Source organism: Saccopteryx leptura, chromosome 1 (genome assembly GCF_036850995.1).
Source record: "Saccopteryx leptura isolate mSacLep1 chromosome 1, mSacLep1_pri_phased_curated, whole genome shotgun sequence".
Taxonomy (NCBI): Eukaryota; Metazoa; Chordata; class Mammalia; order Chiroptera; family Emballonuridae; genus Saccopteryx; species Saccopteryx leptura.
Window position 1 is genome coordinate 303,325,978 of NC_089503.1, and position 27,687 is coordinate 303,353,664.

Below are 27,687 nucleotides of genomic sequence, written 5' to 3' on the forward strand. Positions count from 1 at the left end.
TCTGCTCCTGTATGTGCCCTGACCACGGATCAAATCAGCAACCTCTGCGCTTTGGGACGATGCTCTACCCAACTCAGCTATCCGGCCAGGGCTCTCTCCAGACATTCTTTTGCAGCGAATACCTATTGAGTACCTGCTTAGTTGCTCCAAGTGGGACACTGAGCTAGACCCTGAGGTTATATAAACGAACAACAGTCTCGGACCACAAGGAGCTCACAGTCTAGTTGGAGAGGCGGACACAAATGAACAAGAAATTAAAATGCAAAATCAGCATTCCAACAGCTGTTACAGTGTGTTGTGGGAGTCCAGGGCAGAGAGGAGTGATTGGTTCTGGGGAAGCTCAGATGGGGCAGAAGCCTTCATAGAAGTAGTGGTGTCTGAGAAGGGTGCTAAGGGATGCATAGTTCTCCAGCTGATGACGGGGAAAGCTTCCAGACTTAGGAAAAAGTTTGAGCCAATGTGCAAGGGTCCGAAGGACACAGGGCAGAGGGGCTAGGACGTGGCTCCGTGAGGGGGCAGATGAGACCGGAAGTGTCTGAGGCCGACTGGGAGTGGCCAAGCCTTTACTGCATGGGTCTGCTCCAGCCCCTGCTCTGGGGAGTCAGGGATGGGGAATGGCCCAAAAACTAACTAAGGGGGCTTTTGAGTGGGGTTCCCCACCCAAGTTCAAGAAGAGGAGCAAACGTCTGTGTCACTGGAAAGCAGTGTAGCCAGGCCAGTCGGCCAGTCTGGAGCTGGCTTCAGTCATCTTCGGGGAGGAAACGTGGACATGCCTTTCTGTGCCCCTGTCTGTGTTTTGTTCTGGTCGTCAGTTGTTTCTTAGGAAAGTTCCTTGGCAGGGCTCCAGGTTTGATTTAGCTGATCCAAAGGAAAAGGAGATTTATTTGCACTTGGGTGGGGAAACCAGAGTGTTCTAAAGGCAGGACCAGGGGGTACCAGGCAGGAGCCAGGGCAGTTCTGGGCAGCCTTCTTGGCCCCTGTTCTCTGGGCAATTTCTGTACCTCCTGTTTCCTTCCCCCACACCACACGCAGTTGGGGCAGCTCTGAGAGCAAGCCCCAAACCTTCCCTAACGGTCCCCACCCACCAGGGAAGCTGCTTTTGGGGTTGACACTCACCTTCCCTCGAAGGTTCCCTCTTAGGGCTCCTCCTGAGCGAAGGCAGCAGAGCTGGTCCCTGCCAAGCCGGATGAAGCTGGGTAGGGGCCCAGGGTGGCATAGGCCGGGGGAGGGGCAGCCAGGGTCGGGGAAGTATCAGGGCTCGGCAGGGAGGAGGTGGGGGAGGGGGGCTGGGCGCAAAACCGGGAAGGGAGGGAGGAAGCCGGAGTGGAGGCCACCTCCTGGGCGCCCCTGCCCCCTCGGCCCGGAGACCAGTATCGGCTTCTGAACCTCCGGAGCAGCATGAGGAACGTAATGACCATGAGGTCAAAGATGAGCTCAGCCATCTCCACCACAGACAGCACCGAGGAGCCAAACCACAGGCTCCACTGGCTGCCCAGGTTGGACAGGAGGGTGACCATCTGTGAGGTAGAAAGGCACACTGATCACTGGGGCAGGGGGCCATGGGTGGGATCCAGCAGAGGGGTCCCCTCCCCCCTTACCTGAGGTCCTCAGCCACCCCCTGGGCCCCTGGTGCCCAAATCATACCCACCTGGCACATCCTTCCTTCCCGCTACTGCAAGACTTCATCCCCCCGCCAAGCTCCCCTTCCTCTAACCCCTTCAGCCTCACCTGCACCCTCGCCCCTTTGCTCAGTCCCCTCCCTTCGAGGCCCAGACACACTGTCCAACAGAGACAGCCCCTTGTTTTCCCTGACAGCCTGACACTTAGCCCCCAGAAAACCACAGGCTCAGTGAGGTAGGACACACCGTGACAGAGGGAGACTCGGAATTGGTTTTGTAGTTCAGTTCCTTGAAGAAGATGTTGAGTTTGGCGACTCCATTTCTGTGGGGTAGGGGAGAAGATGGGAAGAATGGCAGAGGATTAACTTCAGGGACCCTCACCAGAGGTGGATTAAAGTTGGTTGAGGCCCCGGGCGCAGAAGAAAATATTGGATCCCTTACATTAGAAAAAAAAGTGTAAAGTTGGGGTTTTGTGGGGCCCTTCAGAAGTCGGGGCCCAGGGGGTGAGCCCAGTGTGCCCACCGTTGAATCAGCCTCACACACACCCTCCTCTAGGCAGCTGCATCAATTCTTCTTTCCAGATCTGTTTTCCCTCCCAAGGATTCCTTTCCTGGGGCTGGGACCAGGGTAGGACTGACCTTTTGTTTTTGATGGTGTAATTATTCTGTAGAGATAGCATCTGGAAGACCCAGTCCTAGGAAAGAATAGGGTGTCAAGGGGCTCACCCCTTCCTCTTCTGGCTTATAAGATTGGGGGTGGGGTCAAACACACATACCCCCACGTTCCCTATCCTCCCCCACCCCCACTTTACCTGGGAGGTCACTGAGGGCCACCGTGAATAGCCTGCAGAGAGCTTGTAGCTGGTGACACTGGAGATGGAGAAGGGCATTCAGCGATGGGGCTGGGCTCTCTCCTGCAAAGCCTTACCTGGGTACCTGTATTCTACCCAGCCAAGCAGCCAGCAACCCCGCCTGCGACCCAGGGGAAGAGGACACTCACCTGCATGGCTTCCGGCACTTGGTGAAGCAGCCCAGGCGATCTGAGGAGAAGGCATCCTGGAGCTTATAGTAGCAGTAGCCTGTGGGGCAGAGAGGTGCTGTTTTCCTAGGGCACCTGAACCTCCTCCAGCCCACACCCAAGAGGCCTCTCAAGAGCCCTGGGCACCCCCTTCACAAGAGTATGAAGGAGGGGGATAGATTACAATGATGTCTCCTGAGTGACCACACCAAAAAATGTTTAAGAAATTAAGTTAACTCAGTGGGGGCGGGGATGGGGGAGAAGGCTACATCTGTGTGAAGATATATAGGATTTAGACAAAAATTAAAAAGTAAAGAAAAAAAAACAATTGTGTGAAATAAGGAGATTAAACCACAATGCGATACCACTTCCTACCCACTAGGATGGCTAAAATTGAAAAGGAGACCAATGTCACCCCAATACGTTCAATTAAAAAAAGAAAAGAAAAAAAAAAGACAATAGCAAGTGTTGCAGTAAATGATGTTGCCACTTTAAAAAGCACTTTGGCAGTTCCTCAAAATTTTAAACATAGAGCTATGATCTGACCCAGAAATTTCACTCCTAAGTATATACCCAAGAGACTTCAAGACGTGTTCACACAAAAACTTGTACAGAGATTTTTCACAGCCTTAATAGTCAAAAAGTGAAAAAACCCCACAAATGTCCATCAACTTATGAATGAATGAATAAACAAGTGTGGTCCATCCATAGTGGAATGTGATTCAGCCATAAAGAGGAATGGAGTTCTTACACGTTACAAGGTGGGTGAACCTTGAAGGTATGCCAATGACAAAGGACCATAATGTTAGATGATTCCATTTATATGAAACGTATGGAATAGGCAACTCTAGAGAGAGAAAGTAGAGTAGTGCTCACCAAGGGTGGGGGTGGGTGGGATGGCACAGGACAGGGTGGGGGATGGGAGACAGAAACGGGGCCTGTGGGCGCAGAGGATAGAGAGCTAGAGGAGAGCTAATGGGTACAAAGTTTCTTTTTGGAATAATAAAGTGTTGAAATCTAATGTCCTAAAATTGTCTGTGGGCTTTGTTGCATAACTCTATGACTATACTAAAACTAAAACTATACTAAAATTGAATTGGACACTTTAAATGGGTTGAATTATCTCAATAAAGCTGTTACAAAATAAAGGAAAAGAACAATGGGTCTATAGATTCACTTTCTCCCCCATGTGCCAAGGTCTAAGTAAGTTTATTTTGTCATATTTGCTACTCTTAGTCACCCAGTCCGGAAGTCCTCCTTCATTTCTGACCCAAATTCTTCAGTCAACCAGGCCTGGGGATCTTTCATCAGGAAGACCGGGAAGCAGCTGGACCCTTTTCTCTGTGGAGCCAGTGGTCCTTAGGAAACGCAAGTGATTGAGTTTTTAGCCTAGTTCCTCTCTCTCACCCTCACAACTTCTTAGCAATCAGTGTTGTTATGTTACTCTCACAGTTCTTCAAACTCACAACCACTTAGAAGTCAGAGGGGAGCAGTGGGCAGGGTGTCACATCTGGACTTCCTAGGATGTCCGTGGATGTGACATCTCCCCTCTGTATGTCAGCTTGCTTATCCGACAGAAAGAAGGTGAGGCCAGACAGCTCTGCGTTTCCCTCCAGCTTTGAGGTCTGTCATCTTCTAAGGTCACAGAAACAGGAAGGGAGGCCACAGTTGCAAAGCACAGGCAGGGGAGGGAGCTGTGTGGAGCAGACTCAGGGAAGGAAGGAGGCAAAGATCACACAGACAGAGCTGAGACAGAGGCGAATGCTAAACTCAGGGGGTCTGCAGTGCCCCCTGCCTGGTCCCCTGAGAGGTGTGAAGGCTTATGTCCTCCAGCAATGTCCAGCCACCCACCTGTTGGGGGAGAGCTGATGACCCCAGGGGAAGCAGGGGAAAAGGAGACTTAGTCAGCTGGGACAGCTAAGGGCACCAGGAAAGCCAATCCTATCTTTTCTAGTGTCTTGTTTAGGATTTCCTCTCTTAGATTCCTAGTTCACAGCTTCCCTGCTGGATAATCAGCTGTAGTGGAAAGAAAAAGGGGTTTGTCTGCTCCCAGACCAGGATAAGAAGGTGGCGCTGGGGCTCTCCAAACTGTTTTGATTGTGCCCTGCTCTAGGTAAAAACTTCTTAAATAAACAACTCCAATACATGTCTTTGGTTTATAAAGTATTGTACATGCCTGTTACTATTAAATCCATACATTATATACACTATAAAACACTCATAAAATGGAAGATGTAAGGAAATGGTAGGGATACATTTAACTTCTAGTATTTTCGCCCTGCATGCAGGGAGTTATCCCGGACCTCGCGCAGGGCCTTGGGGACTGAGACCAAGAAGCTATGGGCAGTGTGGGCGGAGACCACAGCAGGCCCAGTACCGACCGGGGAGATTTTCCTCACGTGCTCTTCCTTCCTTATGCTGCAAGTTATTTTTAAATAGGGCCATTCCTTTATAAACACTCAGAAGCCAAAACAGAAAGAGAGAAACTGTGAGGTAGGAACAGAGATAGTGAGTGGAAAACAGAGAGGCCAGTCTAAGGACTGAAAAACAAGAGACAGGAAGAATCTGTCAGAGCCAGCAGGAGCTGGAACGGAAGCAGCTCCACAGACAGAGGATGCCCGTGCGGGAGGAGAGGGCTCTCGGTCAAGTCCTGGGTCCACGGGGCAGGCCAGGGGCTCCCTCCTGGACTCTCACCCCAGGAAACATGCTTCCTGTAGTCACAGTACTCCACGTGCTCAGGCCGCGGATAGAAGATGTAGGCACAGCCACACTCCCTGACCATGCTCTCCTGGAAGCAGGAGTGAATACACACCTGGAGGAGAGGAGAGTGAAGGGGAAGGAGGTTCAGGCCTGCTCTCTTTGGCAGACAGCCCAGAAAAGGCAGGGAAGAGAAGGACAAGCAATTCTCTTCACTGCACCTCCATCCCTCTTTCTACTGGTTCCCCTCACTGACACATGCACACTCCAATTTTGAGTGACCAACAGTGCAGAGATGATTGCCATAGAAACAGGCTGGCCTCACCTGCTGCGTGTACTTCGAATGGTAAAGATTCTTGACAAAGACGTCGCTGCCGTTATTGGTGCAGTCGCCATAGTCACCCCCAAGTCTGTCCAGCGCTTCCTGTGATACACACACCAAGAAGTCAGAGGTCAGAAGTCAGAGCAAGTGGCCCAGGCCTCTTCCTGAATGCACTGTCTTCCCCAGTCTCAGGTTGCATCTCCTACCCTGCCAGCCTCTCCTGTCTGCCTCCCCATTTCAAAACATGCTCCCAGGGGCCCCCAACCTCCATCGCAGTGCTACTTTCAAGGCCACTGGGCCCAGAGCATCCCATGGAATCCTAAGCTTGTCCTGAACCCCTTCTTAGCACTCTCATTCAAGGTCCAGTCCCCTGATTCCTTCTTCCTGATGTCCGCTCTGGCAGCCCCTTTGCCCCTAATTTCTGCTCCTGTAGCCCTCCACGTGCTCGAAGCCCGGCCGCATGACCCCCCTCCTCAGCCTGGTGACTGTCAAATCCACCTCCCATGCCCTCTCCCTTGCCCCTTGCCAATCCAGGGTTCTCCTCCCAGGCTTCCCAGGTGGCATCCTTGCCTTCCTCATGCTGATGGAGGTCTCCATACCAGGCCGCAAGTTAAAGCCACCATCATCCATAAAGGCAGGCTCATCCTGCCCATGCACCGTTACCCTGGCCCCGGTCACCGTGGACAGCAGTGGGATGAAGTCATTCTGCTCTGTGCGCAGAGTCAGGGACAGACCTGTGGAGTGTAGAGGGAACAGCGTTGGGGGAAGTTCCTAGCAAAGCATTGGGAGATGGAAATCCACCCTCCCATCCTGCCCAGCTCCTAGTGCTCCAAGGACAGCAAAGCAGGAAGACCTACAAATGGATGTGGCAACTCCTGAGCTGGATTCTGGGGGCAGGCTGGAAAAACTGGGACAGGATTCCTATCACACCTGGAATGGACAATGTGGTGCCCATTGTGCAGAAAGAACAGTGAAGATTCTTCCAGGATTGAGAGAGGCATGTTATGGTGAGGCCCAGAGGTGCCAGCATCTCTAGGATGTGAGCTCAAGGTGGGTAAATGTGGGTGGGTTGAAGCAGAGGTAGGGATTGAGAATACAGGGAGTTGCTCACCATTGTTGACCCCAGGCATAGAAGACATCCAGAGATTGGAGTTGTTCTCGCCATTGAAAGTGTAGCAGTTTCCATATATTGGGTGGTGGAAGTGAGAGTAATTCCTATTCAGGAATGAGAGAGAATATGGTCAGGAGGAAAGAAAATGTAAGGGGTCAGGGAGAGAGAGATTTCCAGTACCCTTTGTTTTCTGATCATCTACTATGTGCCAACCAACAGCCTGTGAGGGCATCATCCCCACATCACAAAAGAGGAAGTTAGGGCACAATGATGACAAATCCAGGACTCAAACCCAGGTCATCTACCTTCCACCCTAGGTTCCTCCCAGCAGCCACCTGACCCGGACTGGCCTTGTGACCTCTCTTGTATCACTGTGTTGCATTATAAAGACTCTTGCAGTGTCCCTAGCTTCTCACATGTCTGTATCTTAGTTCCCCATTTGGATTGTGCTGGATTGTGATCTCCTTGGGGCCTGAAGCCACATCCCATTCATCTCTCTACCATCTCTGTGTTGATTGCATAGTTCTTGGTTTATAGGCGATAGTTAGTAGATAGCTGTTAATAAATGAATGAATGAAATGGAAGGGAAGAGGGTTAGAGGAGAGACTGAGACCAGTGGTGAGCACAGAGCCAAGAGGAGGAAGATCAGGTCCCAGGGCGGACATGAGTAGGGTTCTGGTTGCATGGTTCTGAGCAAGTCATTTTTTCTAAGCTTATTCTCCTCATCTGTAAAATAATGAGATTGGAACTAGATGATCTGGAATATTCCATTAGCCTTGAAGGACAAAGGCACAACCAGTGTGAAATACTGTTGCCCACTCTGGGAAGTGCTAGAATGGTAACATTCCCAGAGCAAAGGCTGGAGTCAGGGAGGGAAGGACAAGGAGACTGTGAGAGGGAGCAGAAGCCAGTCCTGCAGGGCCTGCGAGCCCTGCTCAGTGGGAGAGGGGACAGGTACCACACGATGGTTGCACTCCAGGGGCTCTATGCAGCAGGTAACAGAGCAGGTGGACCAACATGGAGGGATCTTAAAAAGACAGCTTAGTAAAAAAGTAGTAAGAAGAAGAGGTGAAATGGATATAACACACCATCTGTATTACATATACATTTTGCAAAAACAAAGAGATACACACTAAGCACATTATGAGAATATACGAGAAGAGTACATAACATGATGATGACAAACACAGATTCCAAAACTAAGCTCTAACAAGTATTAGCTGTGGGACCAACAAAGTCACTTTAACTTTCTGCACTGCAATTTCCTTATCTGTAAAATGGGGAGACAAATACTACTTACTTCACAGGGGTGTTGTAAGGACTAAATTACACTTAGAACAGTGCTTAGCACTAAGAGCTATATAACTTTATTCTTAAGATTACTGGGACTCATTAAGATGGTTAAAGTGAAAACAACAGACAATAACAAAGGAGGATACGAAGAATTAAGAATCCTCATACACTGCTCGTGGGGATGGAAAACAACACAGCCCCTTGGAAAACAGTCTGCCCATTCTTCAAAATGTTAAACATAGAGCTGTCCTATGAGCCAGCAATTCCACTCCTAGGTATATATGTAAGAGAAATGAAAACATATCATACAAACACTTGTATAGAAATGTTCAAGGCAGCATTATGTATAATAGCCAAAAAGTGGAAGGAAACCAAAAGTCCATCAACTAAGAAATAAATAAAGTGTGGTATATCCATACAATGGGATATTCAGCCATAGAAAGAAACGAAGTACTGACACTTGCTGCAACATGGATGAACCTTGAAGACATTATGCTAAGCGAAAGATGTAAAAGAACACGTATTACATGATACATTTATATGAAATGTCCACAATCGGAAGATCTACAGAGATAGAAAGTGGACTAGTGGTTTCCAGGACTTGGAGGAATAGAGGAAACAGGGAGTGACTGCTAATGGGTACAGGGTTTCTTTTTGGGGTGAGAAAAATGTTTTAAAATTCACAGTATCAATTGTACAATTCTGTGAATATACAAAAAGACCACCCAATGGTATATATTTAAAGGATGAGTTTTATAGTATGTGAATTGTATCTCAATAAATGTGTTATTAAAGAAAAGATTACAGAGAGAAGGGAAAAGGGTGCTAGACATCGGGGAGAAGAGTTGGGTGAGAAGACATGATAAAGAGCTTCAACTTGATTCTGAAGGCCATGAGAGACGTTGAAGGATATTAAACAGGACGAACTGGAACAGATAAGTACAGTACAGTGAACTGAAGTAAGAAGAGTGAAATATAAAGCTTCCTCTGGTTCCAGAATGAAAAGAGGACTTAGAAGCAGAAAGACAAATTGGGGGGAGGGTTAATAATAACCTAGGTGAGAAATAATGAGGCTCTGAGCTAAGGAAGTGATCTAAGCATCAAGACTGAGACGAACTATGAACTTTTCACTGACAGGGAGGTAGAAGGGCAGGCAGAATGAAAGGATCAATGGGAAGGTGACAGATTTGGCAGTGGCTGTGAGTTGACCCAGGCTCGGGTGCTGCTACTGTCTCACCTCCCAGCTGGTAGCTCCTGTCCTCAAACAAACACAAAGACTAGAGAAAGGAACAAAATCATTTCCTGGGCAGAGTGTGAGTGCCAGGTGAGGGGTGGAGGCAAAAGCAGATGACATCTGGCCCCACTGCCATTCAGCAATAACATGGGAGGGGAGGGCTCTCTGTAGGGTAGAGAGGCTGCCTCCACACCCTTCCTCAGCCAGGCAGAGGCAAGAAGATGGCACCTGAAAATCAAGGAGCAGAATTGGTAAGGGGATGGTGGGGTAGGAGGGGCCAGAGGCCACAGAAACCTCCCTTACTCCTAGCCTCTCTCAGCCCTCAGAGAACTGGCAGCTGCCATGACCTTTTTGCAAGGACATTGTAACAGAAAAAGAATGTCCAGTGGGAAGAATTCTTAAGCTAGGGCTGGCCTGGTGGCATGGGCAAGTCACTGCACCTACTTGAGTACACAGTAATAAGACCCGCCATTCACTGCAGTTTACAAAGTGCCCTTGAATTTGTCATATCATGCACTTGGAGATGAATATTATCACCATCTTCATCATTGGAATAAAGGTTCCAGAAAGACAAAGATTATAAATATTTTCTCTTTTGATGTATCCCAAATGCCTAGACCAGTGACTGGCACATGGCCTAGACAGTGCAAAATATTTGTTGAAGGAATACTAAATAGATTGCATTTTTGTCCCATTTTACAAAGGCTCTGAAGAGTGATTTGAAATGCCCAGAGCCACCTGGTTAGGAAGTAACGGAGCCAGAGCAGATACTCAGGTTTAATTCTTCACTCAATCCATGCTATTTCCACCATGTTACTACCTGCCAGATGACCTTCCAGGCACTTTTGAGTTTGATGCTAGTGAGAAAGAGGCCATGCTTCTCGGTTTCTCAAAGCCAGACCTCAAACCCAACCTTCCCAGGGCAGCCAGATAAGGCTACCACACTCCAACCCAGAAGTCCTGCAGAATGATCTGTGGGGCAGAGGTTTGGACCTAAGGTCAATATGTCCCTTCCTCTGTGCAGGCATTTATTTAGTCAACAAGCATTTTCTGGGTGCCACTCATGCTGGGCCTCAGGTTAGCTCTGGAAAGGAGACACTGTGGGGAGCACAGAACCAGGCAGGGCAGACTCACGCCTGGCTGCAGGAGGCCTGGTTGAAGCGGCAGCTGAAGATGAAGTTGCCCAGCTTGTCCTCCTCCAGGGATGTAAAGGTGTCAGGCAGCCGCGACAGAATGTTGATGTAGTGGAAGCGGTACCACTCCCTCACCGCATCCACCCCTGATGAGTATGTCTGGTAGAAACAGTCCGATTTGTTCTGGTTGCACTGTAAACAGAGACCAGAGCATTAAAGGGCCAACAGCAGGGGTCAGGCAGCAGGGTGGGCCCAAGATCAAGGAATGGGTGGTCTGGGGTCCTGAGGACTGATAGACAAGGGTGGGGAGTCCAGAGTTGACAAGAACAGAAGGCAGATAGGAGTAGAAGCCCCAAGGAGAGTGGACAAGGAGAGCATGGGATTAAGGGAGTGAGAGGCCAAAGAGACCAGGAGTGGCATTTATACAGTCTCCACGAGAGGGTGGAGCAAGAATTATTCTCCCCATTTCATTAATGGGAAGGCTGAGGGATCAAGAGGTATGTCCCATCAACAAAGCTAGGACTAGAACTCTGGTCTCCTGGTACTATGGCCCACTTTCACTAAAGATGCTTCTCTTTCTTCTTCTCCACTTCCTCTTACTCTCTTTTTCTTTTAATTAAAACAATTTCTAGGTCTCCCTTTTCACAGTCTCCTTACTCTCTGTCTTAGGCCTGCGAAATTCCAGTTCCTTATCACACTGGAGGTTCCCAAATGATTCCCACTAGTGGGGACTGCAATTTAGAAAGGTGCATTTTCCACAGATTCGACTTCTGGCTGTTTAAACGCTCCCACAGACGCCCCCAGAGAGGAGAGAGTACCCTACAAGCTGGAGCACCAAGAAATGTTATTTCATTTTATTTTTCAAAATTACTTAATCTTCGCTAGGCAACGGAGGCGGAGTAGGGAAAGGGAGCAGGGTCCAGGGCGTGGGCGGAACCGGAAGGGCGGGGCTGCGCCCGGGGGCGGGGCCTCACCAGCTTGAAGCCGATCTTCCAGTCCTTCCAGTTCACTTGAGGGTTGTTGTCCCGCAAACTGGAGGCAGCGCTGCGCACTCTACGGGCCGGCGAGGGCGAGCCCGGGTCCCGCAAGCGCTGCAGGGGGTGCGGCAGGCTCTCCCGGAGCTCGCGACGGCCGCGGGGACGAGTCACGAGGGTGTTGAAGGAGTTGTATTTGTACAGATCGAAGAGCGTCTGTTCTGTGATGCGGTCCAGCTCCTCCAGCTCCCCTTTAATTTGCGTGTACCTGGAAGGGGCGATGGAGAAAGGGCCGGACTAGGGGGCGGCCTCGCGCGAGTGCCTGGCCCCTGTAGGCCTCAGTTTCCGTCTGAAACTGGTGAGGCGGGAGGGGGCTGAGGTTAGACAGGTGTGTCCGCGGGGGTTAGTGGAGGCGTCGGAGCCCCGGCGGTGACGGCATTTATTGCGGCCTGTTTGGTGAAAGGGAGAGGCAGGAGGCGCCTGTCAGTGAGGCCTCTCCTCCCACTCGCCTCGCCTAGACGGGAACCCGGAACTTCTGTGCCCTTTCCCAAGACAGGAGAGGAGGTGGCCTTGACCTGGGCCCATTCACTCCCACGGACCCACGGCGCGCAAGGTTATCCGCCCTGTAGCCTTTGAGCCTGTCTGCCAGGCACCCGCTAAATCAGGGATTCTCAACTGCATCTCTACCTTGGAACTTCAAAAAATACCAATGCTGCACACGACCCACTTCCCCCACCAGGATTCCATTTTAATGAGTTGGGTGGGGCCCAAACTCCATTAAGTTAAACACTGTCCAGTATAAATCATCACATTCTTTCTTCTCAATACTGGTTCTTTTACCAACTCCATCATGAAAGTCCAGAGTAGCAGGGCCTTAGGGATAGAACCTACCAAAACAAAACACAGGCACATGCATGGACACGCAGAACAAATAAGCAAGGTTGCAGGATACGACACCAATATACGAAAAGTAATTGTAATTCTATATACTAGCAACAAAAAATTGGGAAACGAAATCAAAACACCATAATAAATAGTATAAATAACACATTCTAGAAATAGATCTAATGAGAGATGTGCAAGGCTTCTACATTGAAAATCCTGCTGAGTGAAATAAAAAACCAAAGTAGTTATATTTATTTAAGAATCAGAAACTCAATGGAGTTAAGGTGTCTCCCAAACTGATCTTTAGATTCAACACAATCCTTATCAAAACTTCAGCAGATTTTTTTTTTAAGTAACTGACAGGCTAACTTAAGATTTATATGAAAATGGAAAAAATTTAGAATAGCCAAAACAATTTTAGAAAAAAAGAGCAAAGTTAGAGTACTTACTCTATCTGACTTTAAGACTTACTATAAAACCACAGTAATCAAAAAGTATGGTATTTATTTAAGAATGGACAATGGAACAGAATAAAGTCCAGAAGTAAACTAACTCTCTCTCTCTCTCTCTCTCTCTCTCACACACACACACACACACACACACATACACACACACACAGATTTTTTCCAATGCACCAATTCAACTCAATGGGAAAATAGTTATTTTTAACAGGTGGTGGTGGAACAATTTGTATACTGTACTGGGGGAAAAAAGTGAAACTCAACCTCGACCACAGTTCATACACAAAAATTAAGTCAAGATGGATCATAGATTTAAACATAAAATTCAGAACCATAAAGACTAGCCCTGGCCAGATGGCTTGGTTGGTTAGTGCCAAAGTACAGAGGTTGTGGGTTGAATCCCTAGTCAGGGCACATATAGGAACAGATTGATGTTCCTGTCTCTCTCTCTCTCTCCTTTCCTCTCTCTCTAAAATCAATAAAACAAACATTAAGAAAAAAAGACTAGAGGAAAACCTAGACAGTATCTTCATGATCCTAGGGTAGGTAAAATTATTTTGGAATAAATATTTAAGTAAAAACTTTTCCTGATGTATAAAGACCTTTTACAAATGAAAAGATAAATTGTGTTTAAAATAAACCCAAAAAATATATAAACAGTCACTAACCACATGAAAAGGTTACTCAACATAATTAGTCCTCAGGGAAATACAAATTAAAACCATAACAAGGAACCATTTAACATTCATTAGAAAGGATAAAACTAAAAGATTGACAACATCAAATGTTGGTGAGAATGTGGAGCAACTGGAATTACTGCTTGTGGGATTCTAAAATAGTAAAGCTGAGTTGGAGGACCGTTTGCTAGTGACTTACAAAGTTAGATGTCTATCTACCTTATGACCCAGCAATTTCACTTTTGGATAGTATACCCAATTCCACTCCTAGCTATTTGCCCCCAAACAATGAAAACATAAAGACTTGTACATTAATGTTCATAGCAGTTTTATTCATAATAGCCAAAATGCTTTAAACAACCCTAATGTCCATCAATATCAGTCAGCAAAAAATAAAGAAAGAAACAAATAAATAAATGAAAAACAGGAGCAGTAATGATATGGGCTAAAAACATGAAAGAATTTCAGACACACCCTGGCCGGTTGGCTCAGCGGTAGAGCGTCGGCCTAGCGTGCGGAGGACCCGGGTTCAATTCCCGGCCAGGGCACACAGGAGAAGCGCCCATTTGCTTCTCCACCCCTCCGCCGCGCTTTCCTCTCTGTCTCTCTCTTCCCCTCCCGCAGCCGAGGCTCCATTGGAGCAAAAGATGGCCCGGGCGCTGGGGATGGCTCTGTGGCCTCTGCCTCAGGCGCTAGAGTGGCTCTGGTCGCAACATGGCGACGCCCAGGATGGGCAGAGCATCGCCCCCTGGTGGGCAGAGCATCGCCCCTGGTGGGCGTGCCGGGTGGATCCCGGTCGGGCGCATGCGGGAGTCTGTCTGACTGTCTCTCCCTGTTTCCAGCTTCAAAAAAAAGAAGAAAAAAAAAAAAAAAGAAAAAAAAAAAAAAAGAATTTCAGACACATTAAGTTGAGCAAAAGAAGCCTGACAGACAAGAAAGTTCATATTGTTATTCCATTTATATAAAGTCTAAAAACAGATCAAACTATTGAGGGAGATAAAAGTCAGAAAATGAACTTGGAAAGGGAGAAGAATTGACTGCAAAGGGACAGTAGGTAATGGAAATGTTCACTGTCTTGATTGTCAAACCACAATGAGCTCTTAAGATTTGTGCATCTTATTGTATGTAAATTATACCTCAAAGAAAAAGTCAAATACCAACGCAAGGTTCCACTTGCCAGAGATTCAGGTTTAGTGGGAAGGGGTGGGACCCAAACAGGGTTGTTTTTACAAGAGTCCCCCGTGGGTCCTAATGTGCCAGTACACTAACCACCATCAGTCCATATCCTCACAGTCCTCCTCCCCTTGGCTCCATTTCTTGCTCCCCAATAAAAGTTTAGCTGGCTGGGTCTCAGGCATTAGCTCCAGTTGCTGCTCATCCTCTCATAGGAAAAGATGTAGCTCAGGTCAAAGATGTGTGTTTCATATTCTTAGAGATTTGTTTGTTATTGGTAATTAAAAGAATGGCTATTATATCTAGTATTTATTGAGCACTTACTATAGCCAGGCACAATAAAATATACGTTATTTAATTTAATCTTCAGTATAATTCAGCACACTATTAACTACTGTTAGCTAATATTATTGTCCTTCCCATTGATTAATTTTCCCATTGATTTGAGAGAAAGAGAGAGAGAAAGAGGGGGAGAGAGATAAGGAAAAAGGAGAGAAAAAGAAGCATCAACTCATTGTTCCACTTAGTTATACCATTTAGTGCATCCATTGGTTGGTTGCACATAGGTGTCCTGACCAGGGATCAAACTTGCAACCTCAGCGCACCAGGACAATGCTCTATCCATTGAACCACCCGGCCCAGGCCTCATTCTCTTTTATAGGTGAAAAACCCGAGGCATGTGACTTGTTCAAAGCCAGGAAGTGGGTTGGAAAGCACTCTAACCATCACACTGCCCTCCACTGTGTCCCTGCTAGCTATGGCTATTTTAGGAAGTTGGTAAGGCACCCCAGAAAGAACAGCAGAGTTAATTGCCGAGATGTGGGTCCTGATGTTCCAGTTACACACTTTCTAGCTCTTTGATGTTGGTAAGTAACCTTTCTGAATCCAACCTATTTCCTCATCTGTAAAATGGGCCTAACACTAGATCTGCCCACTCATGAAGCTTTCAGAGGGTTAAGTGAGAAAATAGTCAGTGACACAAAGTGAAGAGGCCATTGAATATCAGGAAGACACACACAGGACCCTGAAGCCCAAGTGTTTTTCTTGTAGTCACACTGTAAGAATCCAGGTGCCCCAATTTGGCTGGAGTTATTTCTACAACATGAGCCACCACATCTCTGGCTGGGCCTCCCTTTCCACAGACTCCATCCCAAGCCATCTCAAGTCCCTGTGCCCCTCTGCTTCCTCCTACACCCCCTTGTTCCTGTCACTAACTCCAAGCTGTCTATCACTTCTCTAGCCACAGCTCTCTTCTTCATTGTGACCCCATGCTGTCCCTATGCTGGGCTCTCCCTTCAGTGGCCTTCCTCATATTCAGCTCCCTCCTGCCTTTTCCAGAGAGCCTTTGGTGACCATCCCCTCAACTCCCACCTGTGACAAGACCCCCAGAAGAAGCCAGGCTCAATATGGAATGCTATGGCTCCCAAACATCTACTTATCTCCCCTTTTTTAGCTTGAGGCAGAAAGAAGTGTTTCCATATCACCCTTTCAATAAAGAAACTTCTCACTCCCTTTCAGTTGACAGCTAGAGCTAAAAAACTGCCCACTGAGTAAAACCCCCTAAGTACACATCAGGTTGTGTCTTGCAAGTAGAAGGACCCAGCAAGATGAGCCCAAGGGTAAGAGGGGTAAAATGCCAACAAGGGAGCTTCAGCAAGAGTGTCCAGCCCTTCTAACCTTGACCTCTTACCCAGGTCATGGTCACCACCCTCACTCTCATTTGCTTTGGGAGGCAACCCTACATTGGAGTGGGAGGGGGGCGGTAAGCCTTTGCACAATTCATTTAAGCAGGCATTACTGTCTCCATTTTACAGCTGAGGAAACTGAGGCCCATCAACTAGGCCACTCAGCTAGGAAGGACAAAAAACAAGTACAGGCTCTTTTGACTCTATGGCCCCAGCTTTTTCCACTACTTTGCCTCCCGGGCTTGGAAACACTGGAGACTACATAGCAAAATCTTTCCCCACAGCTGGCCATCTCCCCTCCAGCCCCTCTTCTCTACTCTGGACAGACTGGCAAGGTAGGGACACTGGGAGACTCAGGGGCTGATACCCTGTTCCCTTCCTATCTATGTCTCCTCCTCCTCTTCCTCCTCCCTCTTTCCCCTAGATGGCCTCCTCTCGCAGAAGAGCTCATGCTCCCCAGGCAGTCTTGGGATGAGCCCAAACCCTCATCCCACGCACCCACCCACCAGGAGGCCCCTAGTTAAGCATTTTCAGCAAGCACTATGGAAGCACTCCACAGAGCTGGGCCAGGAAATTCACCAGCTTCCTCCCCTGCCAGTGAGCATCTACGAACCTAGACCACTCCCTCCTTCCTCCAGGGATCACCTAGAAGTCTTGACTTCCTTTCCTTGGTCCTTTCCCCAGCTCCGTATTCCTCCACATCTTAAGTTGGGAGATATGCTCCCTCCACAATGGCCCCTGTATGAACTCAGCCTGCACCACACTGATTCCCAGGCAGCTGCCCTGCCAGCATCCCCTCATCTGTGACACCCCCATTTTAAGAGCAATAGATGTTTACAAACAAATGATTATTCAGAGGATGGACAGCCAGGGTGCTAGTACTCTAGAAACCGTTTCATCCAGGAAAAAGACACAGGAACTAAGTTCTGATAAGCATTTCAGGCTCATAGCCTTGCCACTTGTTATGTTAGACGGTCAGCCATGGAGAAGTGACTTATTATTCTCTGTGCCTCTGTTTCACCATCTATAAAATGGGAGTATTCATAGTACCCACTACATCGGGCTGCCGTGAGGATAAAATGAGTTAGTATATGAAAAACACCTGGCGAAAAACACCTGGCAGAGTAGGTTCCGTACAGCTGCTGCTGTTGTTTTTATTATCCTCACTGTTATTATTACTATGATTGGAGAAGAAAAAGCTAAGGAGACATAGGAACACAGCCTGTGGCTCATCTACCATATGACTCTGGTCTTAACAAAAGTGGACGCTAAAACCAGATTCCAATTCTGAACCCTCCCCTTAACAGCTGGATAATCTTTGCAAAGCTTTTAAGGTGCTGGGAGCCTCCATTTTCTCATCTGACTCTGGGGTGATGTTTTCCTCCTTATTCAACAAGCTTGTCATGAGGATAAGGATACAATAGTGGAGGTTGCAAGCTGCAACAGTTACTGCTCTCCCAGGTGCACCTAAATCTGAACGATGACCACTGGGTAAAGAAGGAGGAGACATCTTTAGGGTTGCTGAAAAGAGACAGAACCAGGACCAGAGGGTAGACATTATCGTGAGGTCAACTGCACCTTTAGCTATGAAAAAACTTTCTAACAGCAGCTTGCCCAGAGGTAGTGAGGTTCCTGACACACAAAGGAGTCCATCAATGTGGGGACAGTGGGAGGAGTCAGCTCAAAGGGTCTGGGTTTTCTGTCCCTGCTGGGCTTGCCGGTGCATATCATGGTTTCCTGCAAGTGCAGGGTCACCAGCCAGGGTTAAGGATAGGAAGGCCTAGCTCAGATCCTCCCTCGCTCCCTGCAGCTTCTCCCTTTGGGGAATTGCCCCTCTCCTCACCCTTCCTGCTGCCATGCCTCTGCCATCTCTGGGAATGAAGATTCCATGATCTCCTTCATTGTTAAGAACCTCAAGTCCTTCTATGCGTTAAGCCTGAATCCATCCCAGAATTCAATGAAAAATTATGCTCTTGGGTTCTGTTTTCCGCTGATGTGAATATGACTGGCCCTCTCGCTTGAGTGAACAAAGCCCTCTGTTGGCCAGAAGAAAAGGGACCACAGTGGCTGACCCTTCACATTGGATTCTTAGAACTTCTTGCTTAATGTGGAAGGTCTTGACCCCTATCCCCTTTCCTGGAAGTTACAAAGCAAGCAAGAACCCCGCACCTCCTCCTTCCTCTCCCTCTGCTGGCCCTGCCCAGATGCCAGGAAGTGGCCATCCCTAGTCTGACTTTGCCTCATTCCGATGATCTTGACAACTGAGTTCCATCTCGTCCCTGCTTCCCTTGTAAGAGTCATTCATCTCCCTTCTGCCTCCTGCACCCGCCACTAGCACTTGGGTCACAGCCACCAGGCTGCATTCACTGATCCATCAACCCCTGCCTCTCTCCTTGAACAGGAGCCAACAGCCCTCGACCCCTCTGTCCTGTAGTCCTGAAAACTACCCCCTCCTTTTACTGCTGCTCTTTCCCAGGACTCTCCTCAGCCCCCCAGCACTGGGTCCCTGCCTGGCCCCTCCTTAAAGTGCAGCCCCCAGCACTGGGTCCCTGCCTGGCCCCTCCTTAAAGTGCAATGGGAGAGAGAGCTTTGAAACGAAACACACTTGGTTTGTTATTCAGCTGCTAACCTGGGAGGCACTGGCTTCTGGGGATAGGGGGGTTGTTTTTGAATCTCAGATTCATCACCTGCTACCTGTGTGAACTTGAGCAAGTGACCTAACCTCTCTGGACCTCAGTTTCCTTATCTATAGAATGAGAATAACACTGGTACCTACTTCAGAGATCTGTGGTGAGGATTAAACAATTTAATTAATGTAGAATTTAATTTGGCACATATTAAGTACTATGCAAGTTTTAGCTACCCTTGTTGTTGCTGTTGTTGTTTTACTTGTTGGGTGACCTTGCTTAATTATTTCACCTCCATTTCTTCATCTGCAAAGCAAAAATAATAATAATGCCTGCCTCCATAGACTTGTCAGGATTAAATGAAATAGTGCTTATGAAGCACCCAGTGCTGGGTCAAGCACATAGTAGGTGTTCCATAACCACCCCCCTGCCCTAATGAGCTTTCCCTGACTCCTTCCCGGGTGCTCTCTCCACTAGGTCCCTCTGCAGCCTCTCAGGCATGGGGGAGGTTTTCTGTGTGGAAGCCTGCTTCCAGCCTTCAGGCACCTGGAGGCAGGGGCTCTGGTTTCCTCTGTCTGGGGATTCTCCTGGACTGTCCAGAGTGCACCGACCAGAATCTGAGAAAATATGCAGGTTTTAGCAGATTCGCCCCTGCTCTCTCCATTTCTCACCCACATCTTTCAATTATAATATAAATATTTTTTGAGCAACTGCTACTCTGCCTGTAGTCCCTCCTGCCTGCCAGCCCTTCCCTCCCTGCTGGCTCAGGGCAGCCCAGAGTCCCTCTTCTCCAGAACAGATGAAGGGTGGGGAAACGAGGGGAAGATTAGGGCATAAGAGTTACGGGGTAGGGTGGGGTCAGGAAGAAGAGGAGCAAAGACAGTGGCCACCCAGGGGGAAAAAAGGTCGCTGAAAGGAACAATTAGATCAGGGAAATGAGATGTAAACATCAAATAGGAAGCTTCATTTATTCTATGTCCCACATCCTGGGTATTAAGAAGAGGCAGGAGATTGTGATCAGGAAAAGAGAGGGTATGTCACAGCTCAGTCACTATTTCTTTGACTTTGTGACTTGTCTCTTTTTTGCCTGTTTCCCCCAGTGTAAAATGGGATATTATTAAGCCCTGGAGGACTGTTGGGAGAATTAAAGGAGAGGCCTGTAGAGTAGTTAGCAGTGTCTGGCACCTAAAGCAGCTTCTCAGTAAATGCCCTTCCCCAGGACACTACGGATGAAATGCCCAGCAGTGTTTTCTCTGCAGGACAGGATGTCCCAGCCCTTATTAGCCCAAGACACACCTTTGGACACTTCAGAGTATATTTTAGGGACCTTCACTCCCAATATGTGACCAATCTTCCACAGATACCCAGTGTGTTTGCTCACCCACACACACACTCAAACACATGTGCTCATAAATCTTATAACCCTGGAAGTCAGAGACCATACCTCACACAATAATTTTTATTATAATTAGTACAGCGCACTGCAGGCATTTGTCTATCTGCCTAGCTCTTCCATTTTATTTTTTCTTTCCCAGAACCAGGCAAATTTCCTGATCTCCAGAGAAAATTGTATGAATTATTAATTGCCAGGTGCCTAGCACTATGTCTGGCTTGCAGCAGGGATTCCCACGGTGTTGCATGACTGAGTGACCACAAATATAAGGTACATACAAACACCCAGCCCTACCCTCCTTTCTTCCCCTCTGGCTTCCAGACCAAAAATTGGCAAAGATCACTGATGAAACCCAAAACTTCAGGACACTCTCAAGCACTTAAAAGTCAGGCTCCTGACCTGTCCTGGCCGGTTTGCTCAGTGGATAGAGCATCGGCCTGGCATGCAGACATTCTAGGTTCGATCCCCGGTCAGGGCACACATGAGAATAGACCATCTGCTTCCTCTCCCTCTCTCCCTTCTCTCCCTCTTCCTTTCCCTCAGCCAGTGGCTCAATTGGTTTAAGCGTCGGCCCAGGCGCTGAGGATAGCTTGGTTGATTCGAGCATTGTCCCAGAAGGGTGTTGCCAAGTAGATCCCTGTCGGGGCGCATGCAGGAGTCTGTCTCTCTATCTCCCCTCCTCTCACTTAAAAAAAAGTCAGGCTCCTGAGCAGGTGGACTGTGCAGCTCAGCAGGAATCATCTCCCCATTTTCACCTGGGTCTTTGGGGAACCAGCCGAATGAGAGAACAGGGGAACAGCTATCCTGCCCCATTCTCTTTCTGGCTCTGTAACTTTCCACCCCCAGCCTCAAGGCTCACCATTGCTTTGCTACCCCCCCCCCCCATCTTGTTTTCTCCAAAGCAAACTTCCCTTCTAGCCCAACACTGGCACAGCAGGGCCTAGCCCCTGCAAGCTCCCACCGCCTCAGCACCCGAGACAGGCTCTCCTCTCACTTGAGCAAAAGGCTGGGAATGACCTCCATCCTGCCCTTTTGGAAGTTACCATCACCTTGACCTCATCAGCATTGCCTCCCACCTGCGGGAGGAGGACATGAGAAGGAGGGCGCTTTTTGTCCAACCAGCACACTCCGGATAAGCCGTGGGCACTAGGAAGACTGTCCTGGACCAAACCACCAGTCCACCAAGTGGAGAACTCCCAAACTTGCCCTATAGTAGGTCTTCCTGGGGACAGTATTGCCTTCTACCACTGGGTCTGAGGGTCTGCCTGCCCGGTGGGCACCTCTGTACCCTCTGCGCCACCCTTCCAGGAACAAGGAAGTAGCAGAGGGCCCGACTGACCTGTAGGGATTGAGGGTGCAGACGGTAACAGCGGGGAAGACAAGCTTGTCAGAGTTGAGGTTGATGTTGAGACTGACGGGATAACTAAAGTACTCTTCGAACAGCAGGGCGAACTGCCAGTACATCATGCCGAAGGTGCAGAGCCAGAGCACGGCCCAGAAGGCCGTCTTCATGCGGTTGTGCTGGGAGCACACCAGGCGGATGGCGCCATGGATGGTGGTGTTGTTGCAGAAGAACTGGAAGAGCTCTCGATAGGAGCGGTGAAACTCGATCAGGGCCTCCTCCTCCTCCGTGGGCTGCTGGGGGGCCACGGGTTTGGGGTCTGGCCCCGGCTCCTCACACTTGTCTCCCTTCATGAGCCCTTGGGTGGGTTATGGAGGGGGAGGTTCAGGGTCAGGGCAGAGTTCTGGGTTCCAAGTACCCTCCTCCTCATCAGCTTGACCCCAGAGAGAGGCTGCTCCAGGCCATGCCCACATCCCACCCTGAGCCCGCTGTCTCCCACTCCTCCATCCCTCCTCCTCCTGCCCAGGAGCCAGCTGACCTGCTGGAGTCAGGGCCAGAGCTGGAGCTGGGCTTCCCTGGAGTGGCCTCTCCTCTGCTTCCCTGATAAGGTCACCTTTTGGTTTCAGTCCCAGCACCTCCCTTTTCGTCTCCACAGCCATCAGCCTATGCTTAGTAGTCAGTCTCGTTCTTGGTATCTCTGTCTTAGTTTCCCTCTCTCTCTCTCTCCCTCCCTCTCTCTCTGTCTGCCTCCTGCCTCTTGGGTCTCTTCCTTGACTCTTCTTCCTTGCCTGGCTCCTCTGTGTGCCAAGCTCCCTGATCCTGCCTCTCTTCTTCTTCCTCCCCACCTTCCCCTCTCAGTTTGGACTCTCTCCTCCAGTCTCAGGCCCTGGTCCTGAGCTGTGTCCTGACTCCCTCTGTCCCAGGAGTCCTGGCTGCTGCCTGCTCCCCACTCCCAAGTTGTGGCTGGACTGGGACTGGTTCCTTTCCAGTTGAATCTGGCAGCCGAGCCTCTCCTCCCCCTCACCTGACAGGTGCAGAGGCTGGCCAGGGAACCCGCCTGCCGGCCAGGGGTGGAAGCAACAGAAGCCTCATTAGCATCTCAATTAAAGGTGAGTAGGGCAAGGGGTGGGGCAGAGGAGGAGTCGGAGCTGAGGGTTCTCCAAAGGGAGGAGGGATCCTGAAGACAGGCGACTGGGAGTGCTGGAACTGGAGAAGACACAGGCAGCCCAAAGAAGGGTCAGGGCCTGGGGGGGGGGGGGGGGGAGGTGATGGGAAGCTGACACACAAAGAGACAGAAACAGAATGGCAAGTGAGGCTCAGAGACCTTGACCAGGGAGATGACCCTGAACACAGAGCTGGGAGAGCAAAACAAGGAAGAAGGACAAGCCAGGACGAGTGAGACTAAGGTAGGGAGACCAGGAGAACAGGAAAGGCAGAAAAAGGGAGACAGATGGAGGAGGACTGAATGGAGGATTGGGAGGTGGGATGAAGGAGAAGCAGAGAGAGGAAGGTAAAGAGGAGGAAGCCAGCCCTAAAGGGACTTTCCCTGCCCCTGCAGAAGAGCAAGAAAAGGGAGCCCCAAGTGGGCTTTTAGGAGCCAGGTCCCCTCCCTGAGGAGTCCCTCCAAGGCACCCACAGGTCAGTCTAACCCCCCCAGGTTGCAGAGAGGATTTTGGTGGGAGTACCTCCTGGCTCTCAGCACGAAGCCCTCTGTCTCTCCCTTCCAATTCATCCTCTTCCCTCCTGACTCCTCACCATCACCCCCTACCTTGTCCAGGCCAGGGAGGGGCCCAGGTGAAGCTAGGGGCTAGGCGGGGCCCTGGGACATTCTGTTCCTTTTTACACCATTGGCTGCCAAGCCAGGAATGTGTAATGTCCCCTGTTGTGGTCACGGGGTTGCAGGAATGTGGGCACTGAGAGGCAGGCAGGGGACAGGCAGGGGCACTTAGGCACAGACCTGGAGCCCAGAGACAGCAGGCACTGAGGGGGCAGGGAGGGGTGTGGGAAGCACATCTGGGAGGAAAAGGGTAGGCATGGCCAAGTCTCCCCAGCCCTGGAAGGAAGGAAAAGCTATCGGTAGGGGCTTTTCCTCCAAAGTCTGTTCCCCAAACTTAATTCAGCAAGAGCATAAAGGGTCAAGAACCATGCAGTGAGCAAGCAGAGAAAGAAGGGCCAGAGAATCAGCCCAAGAAGAGTGTCAAGATAGGCACCGGACATCAATCCACACAGCCTAGGCCCCTTGTGACAGCAAGAGGTCAGCCACTTGTGGACTCTGAGCAAGCAGCCCAGCCTGTGCTCACTGGCTTCTCCCTCCTCCTCGCCTCCTCAGCAGAGCAGGCATGGTATCCCTACAATGTGCCCAACACAGGCACTGGTATAGACGAGTGGAAGAAGACAGGCCTGCAATATAGTAAGATAAGGGTTTCAATGGCAGAGATAAGGCCAGTGCTTAAGGAACCTGGGGAGGGAGGAGAGACACTAACCCAGAGGGACTCAGGAGGACTTCCTGGAGAAAGTGGCATCTCAGCTGGATCTTGTGAGAAACAACAAGGACTTTAGCAAAGAAGAGGGAAGCAGGGAACTCCAGGCTCAGGAAATAACCTGGTTGCTTTCTGCCTTGGCAGTCTCTTGTGGCCTCTGAACGTGAGAGCTATTGTCAACCAGGATTCCACACCCAGTTCTCCTGCTACTCTGGATGCCTGTGGGGGACATCCCACAGGAGGGGAAAGGTTGGCTTTTTCTTCATCTTCCGGATGAATATAGTGACCCTCCACAGAGATAAACCGGTTTTATTAGAACACAAAACAAAATAGCAGCTGAGTGAAAACAGAATCAGAATTCTTCTCCTTTGAGATTGTCTATTTAGGGCTTTTGCCATTTACTTCCTGAGACAGAGCAGCCACAGACTCCGGGGGAATTGGGGCTCCACTGCACAAAGTTTTGAAAGCTAGGAAGGTTCACACACTCCTCACACAGAGTCCACGGATTCATCAGCAATCTCATCCTGGATAATCTCCCTGGCTCTGTAAAAAGCTCTCTGCATTGTGCTCACCTTTCATAGAACCTAGACCCCTGGAAGCTCCATTCACCCTTGCTCCAGTCCTTAAACTAGGACAGTCCTCCCTACAAATGAGATAGCAGTGCCCCGTCTGTCAAAGGTTCTGAGAGACACCTCCCTGCTTTTTCCATTTGCTACCTGGTGTCTGAAACCCCAGTGCTGGATTAAAGCAGCACAAGCAAATAGTTTTCATCTCAAGGGCTCTGGGAGAAGAATTGCAAGGGCCTGGCCCGGGCTGAGCAAGGAGTACGGTGTCCCTGCAGCTGCCTGCCAGGGTGCAGGGTGGCAGTGTGTGCTTGGAGACAGCAGCAGTCTTGATCTGGAGCTGGTCAGAGCAAGCTTGTTGTGAGAAAAACAGAAATCTGAAACCTGCGCTTTTGTCATAGCTCCATTTTAAATATTATCAGAAATAATACCCAAATACATATTTTGTGGCAACACAACTCTCCAACAATAAAGAAGTATACAGAACAATAAAAGCTTTTCTTTGTCCCATTCCTTTCCCTCCCCTCAGCCCAAGGGGAGCCATTGTAATATGTGTATCCATCTATATCTTTTTGTGTGTTTGCATCAACTTATGTGTATTTTTTAAAAAAAAACAAAACACCACAATATATCTTTTTTTTAATAAATAAGATGTTATCTTTTATTCTATGAGTTCCATTTTTTACTTTAAACGTTGTCTGTGACTTTGAAGATGGCACTTTCCCTCTCTGAAAAACAAAATGGCAGGAGGGGTGGATACGATAGTTGCAAAGGCCCTTTCCAGGGACTCTGCCTCTAGACCCCTACTTGACACATGAGAGAAATAAAAATCCCAGAGAAGCAAAGCTACTTGCCCACAATCACCCAGGAGTGACAAGTGGGACCAGACTGAGAGCTGAGTCCCCCCTTTGCAAGCTCAATGCCATTCCTCTAACTTCAAGAGCAGCAGAGTTTTGTTCTGGGTGGTGGGGTGGGGTGTGTGTGTGTGGAATCTGGGACCTTGCAGACTTTGTCTTGGGAGCCCCCTCATCCTCTCTCAGAGCTCCACCTCTTCCTTCCCTTGCAGGCTGCCCTCACCCCTCCTACCACCAGCTATCCTCTAACCCTGTGCTGTGGCCATAGAATACCCATAGGCTACAGGAAGAGCAATGAACCGAGTGGGTCTGCAGTGGGATGGGGGTTACGCATTCAAAAGGTCTTCCTGCCTCTTTCTCTCTGGGGAAGAGGAGACTATAGACATAATCACTTTCTCCACCACACTGCCAGATAGAGCCCTGTCTGGAACACTGCTGCAGCACTTACTTCTGGATACTATGATGACCCTGGTGTATGCATGTGTGCATGTGTTTATTTGTGTATCTCCATATGCACAGGTCACATTATGAGTTCTCTGAAGACAGGCACCAGGCTTATTCATCCTGGTGGCCCCACTGTGTAGCTGTCACTACTTGCTGACCCACTATGCAAAAAACAGCAATATTAGCATCTGGTATAAAACTCAAGGTTCATCTTTGACAGAGAGTGATGTGAATGAGAAAGTACCCCCAATATATCAAACATCCTATTTTCCTCTGGTAACCCATTAATTTGTGGTCTATTATCTAAATTTTATTCACTTTTTCCATTTCAGCCTCTTTTTACCTTCTTCCTAAGGTAAAAATGAGTCACTCATTTGAATGCAATTCTTTATTTTTACTACCTAGAGATAATTAGCCTCTCCACAGTGGTCAGCCCAGTATGGAAAATGGTGATCCTTTTATCTGCACTTATGAGTATGAATTTCTCCTGAATCTCAAATGATGCCCCTCTCCTAGTCCAGCCACCTGGCAGGATGCTTAGAAGTTCATTCCTTTGGGTGAAGGCAGGAATTTTTAACCTTGGCACTATTGACATTTGGACAATTCATTGCTGTGGGTGCTGTCCTGCGCACTATAGAATGTTTAGCAGCATCCCTGGCCTCTACCTACTAATGCTAGTAGTAGCTTCCTGAATTGTTAAAATCAAAAACCTCTCCAGATGTTGCCAAATGTCTTCTGGGGGAAGGAGGACAAAGTCACTCCAATTGAGACAACTAGTCTAAGGGATTGTCCCCAGATAATGGAAACACCGTGGAGAAGGATAACCCTCATCAGTTACACATTTCTCAGTGTTTACCAGACCCCTTCCAAGCGCACCAGTTGCCTAAGAGCAGTGTGGGGAAGAGGAGAGGGGAAAAAGAGTATTTAGAAGAATTCATTCTCACCAGTCCCCTTTTGGATTCTTCGTGGGCTTGTAGGAAGAAGTTTCACTCAGCAATCCCCTCTAAAGAAGGATGGGGAGAAGAGCCACACCCACCCACCCCCACCTCCCCCCCACACACGTTCTGAGGATCCAAGAGGCACTTAGTCTGGGTCTGGAGTTGCCCAGTGGAGGCAGTAACATTTTAAGGAAGCTGGCGAAGAGCATGAAAGGAAAGAAGCGGAGACAATGCCCTGTTCACAAGGAATTCATGACTATGCTCCTGTGAGTCTCCTTTCATCCTTTTAGAGAAGGTTGGGTAGGCATCACAAACATTTATCGATAAGATTTGTTAATCATGGTCCAGCTGGAAAATAGACAACACTCTAAGTCTTTCAAACAGAAGAAATTTAACACAGAGAATCGGTGTGTGGCTGATGGAGGAGCCAACAAGAGATAGTGAGGCAACCCAGAAACCAGCAAAGCAGAAAGCAGCTAAGGGCAGGAAAGACAGCAGGGTAATGTCAAACTATAGACCCAGAAGCCTCCAGAGCTATTTGCCAGGAACTAAATAGTGGGGGCTGCCTGGTAGGATATGGAATTATGGCAGGAGAGAAGGAAGAAAACCAACTGCAGGCGATGTTTTGAAGCCAAAGGTAGGGTGCGGAGTAGTGGAGAAACAGCCTGGCTTCTTGCCTCTCCCTATAACCAGTCCTCCACCCATCTGTCTTCCTATTGGCTGAACCTACCCAGCAGCCAGAGGGAAAAGGAGTCTGGGAAATGT

The 27,687-nt window shown here is 48.9% G+C and overlaps 1 protein-coding gene across 6 annotated transcripts; it reads right to left on the reverse strand.

Moving 5' to 3' along the window:
* On the reverse strand, nt 1-23,438 carry SCNN1A (sodium channel epithelial 1 subunit alpha). 6 transcript variants are annotated; one of them, XM_066357677.1, is made up of 14 exons: nt 23,329-23,394; nt 22,668-22,700; nt 21,641-22,001; nt 11,401-11,668; nt 10,428-10,618; nt 6,767-6,870; nt 6,226-6,389; nt 5,659-5,757; nt 5,331-5,448; nt 2,619-2,697; nt 2,431-2,488; nt 2,258-2,313; nt 1,866-1,941; nt 1-1,517 (listed from the first exon to the last, which is right to left on the reverse strand). In XM_066357677.1, the coding sequence occupies exons 3-14, from the start codon at nt 21,994-21,996 to the stop codon at nt 1,137-1,139; spliced, it is 1,950 nt and encodes a 649-aa protein (XP_066213774.1). In that variant the 5' UTR covers nt 21,997-22,001; nt 22,668-22,700; nt 23,329-23,394; the 3' UTR covers nt 1-1,136. The 6 variants fall into 6 exon arrangements, with proteins under 6 accessions (XP_066213774.1, XP_066213783.1, XP_066213744.1 ...); XM_066357686.1 differs by lacking the exon at nt 23,329-23,394 and adding an exon at nt 22,182-22,243 and having other exon boundaries at nt 22,668-22,863; XM_066357647.1 differs by lacking the exons at nt 22,668-22,700; nt 23,329-23,394 and adding an exon at nt 22,182-22,592 and having other exon boundaries at nt 1-858; nt 1,117-1,517.
* Between the last annotated feature and the right edge of the window lie 4,249 nt (nt 23,439-27,687).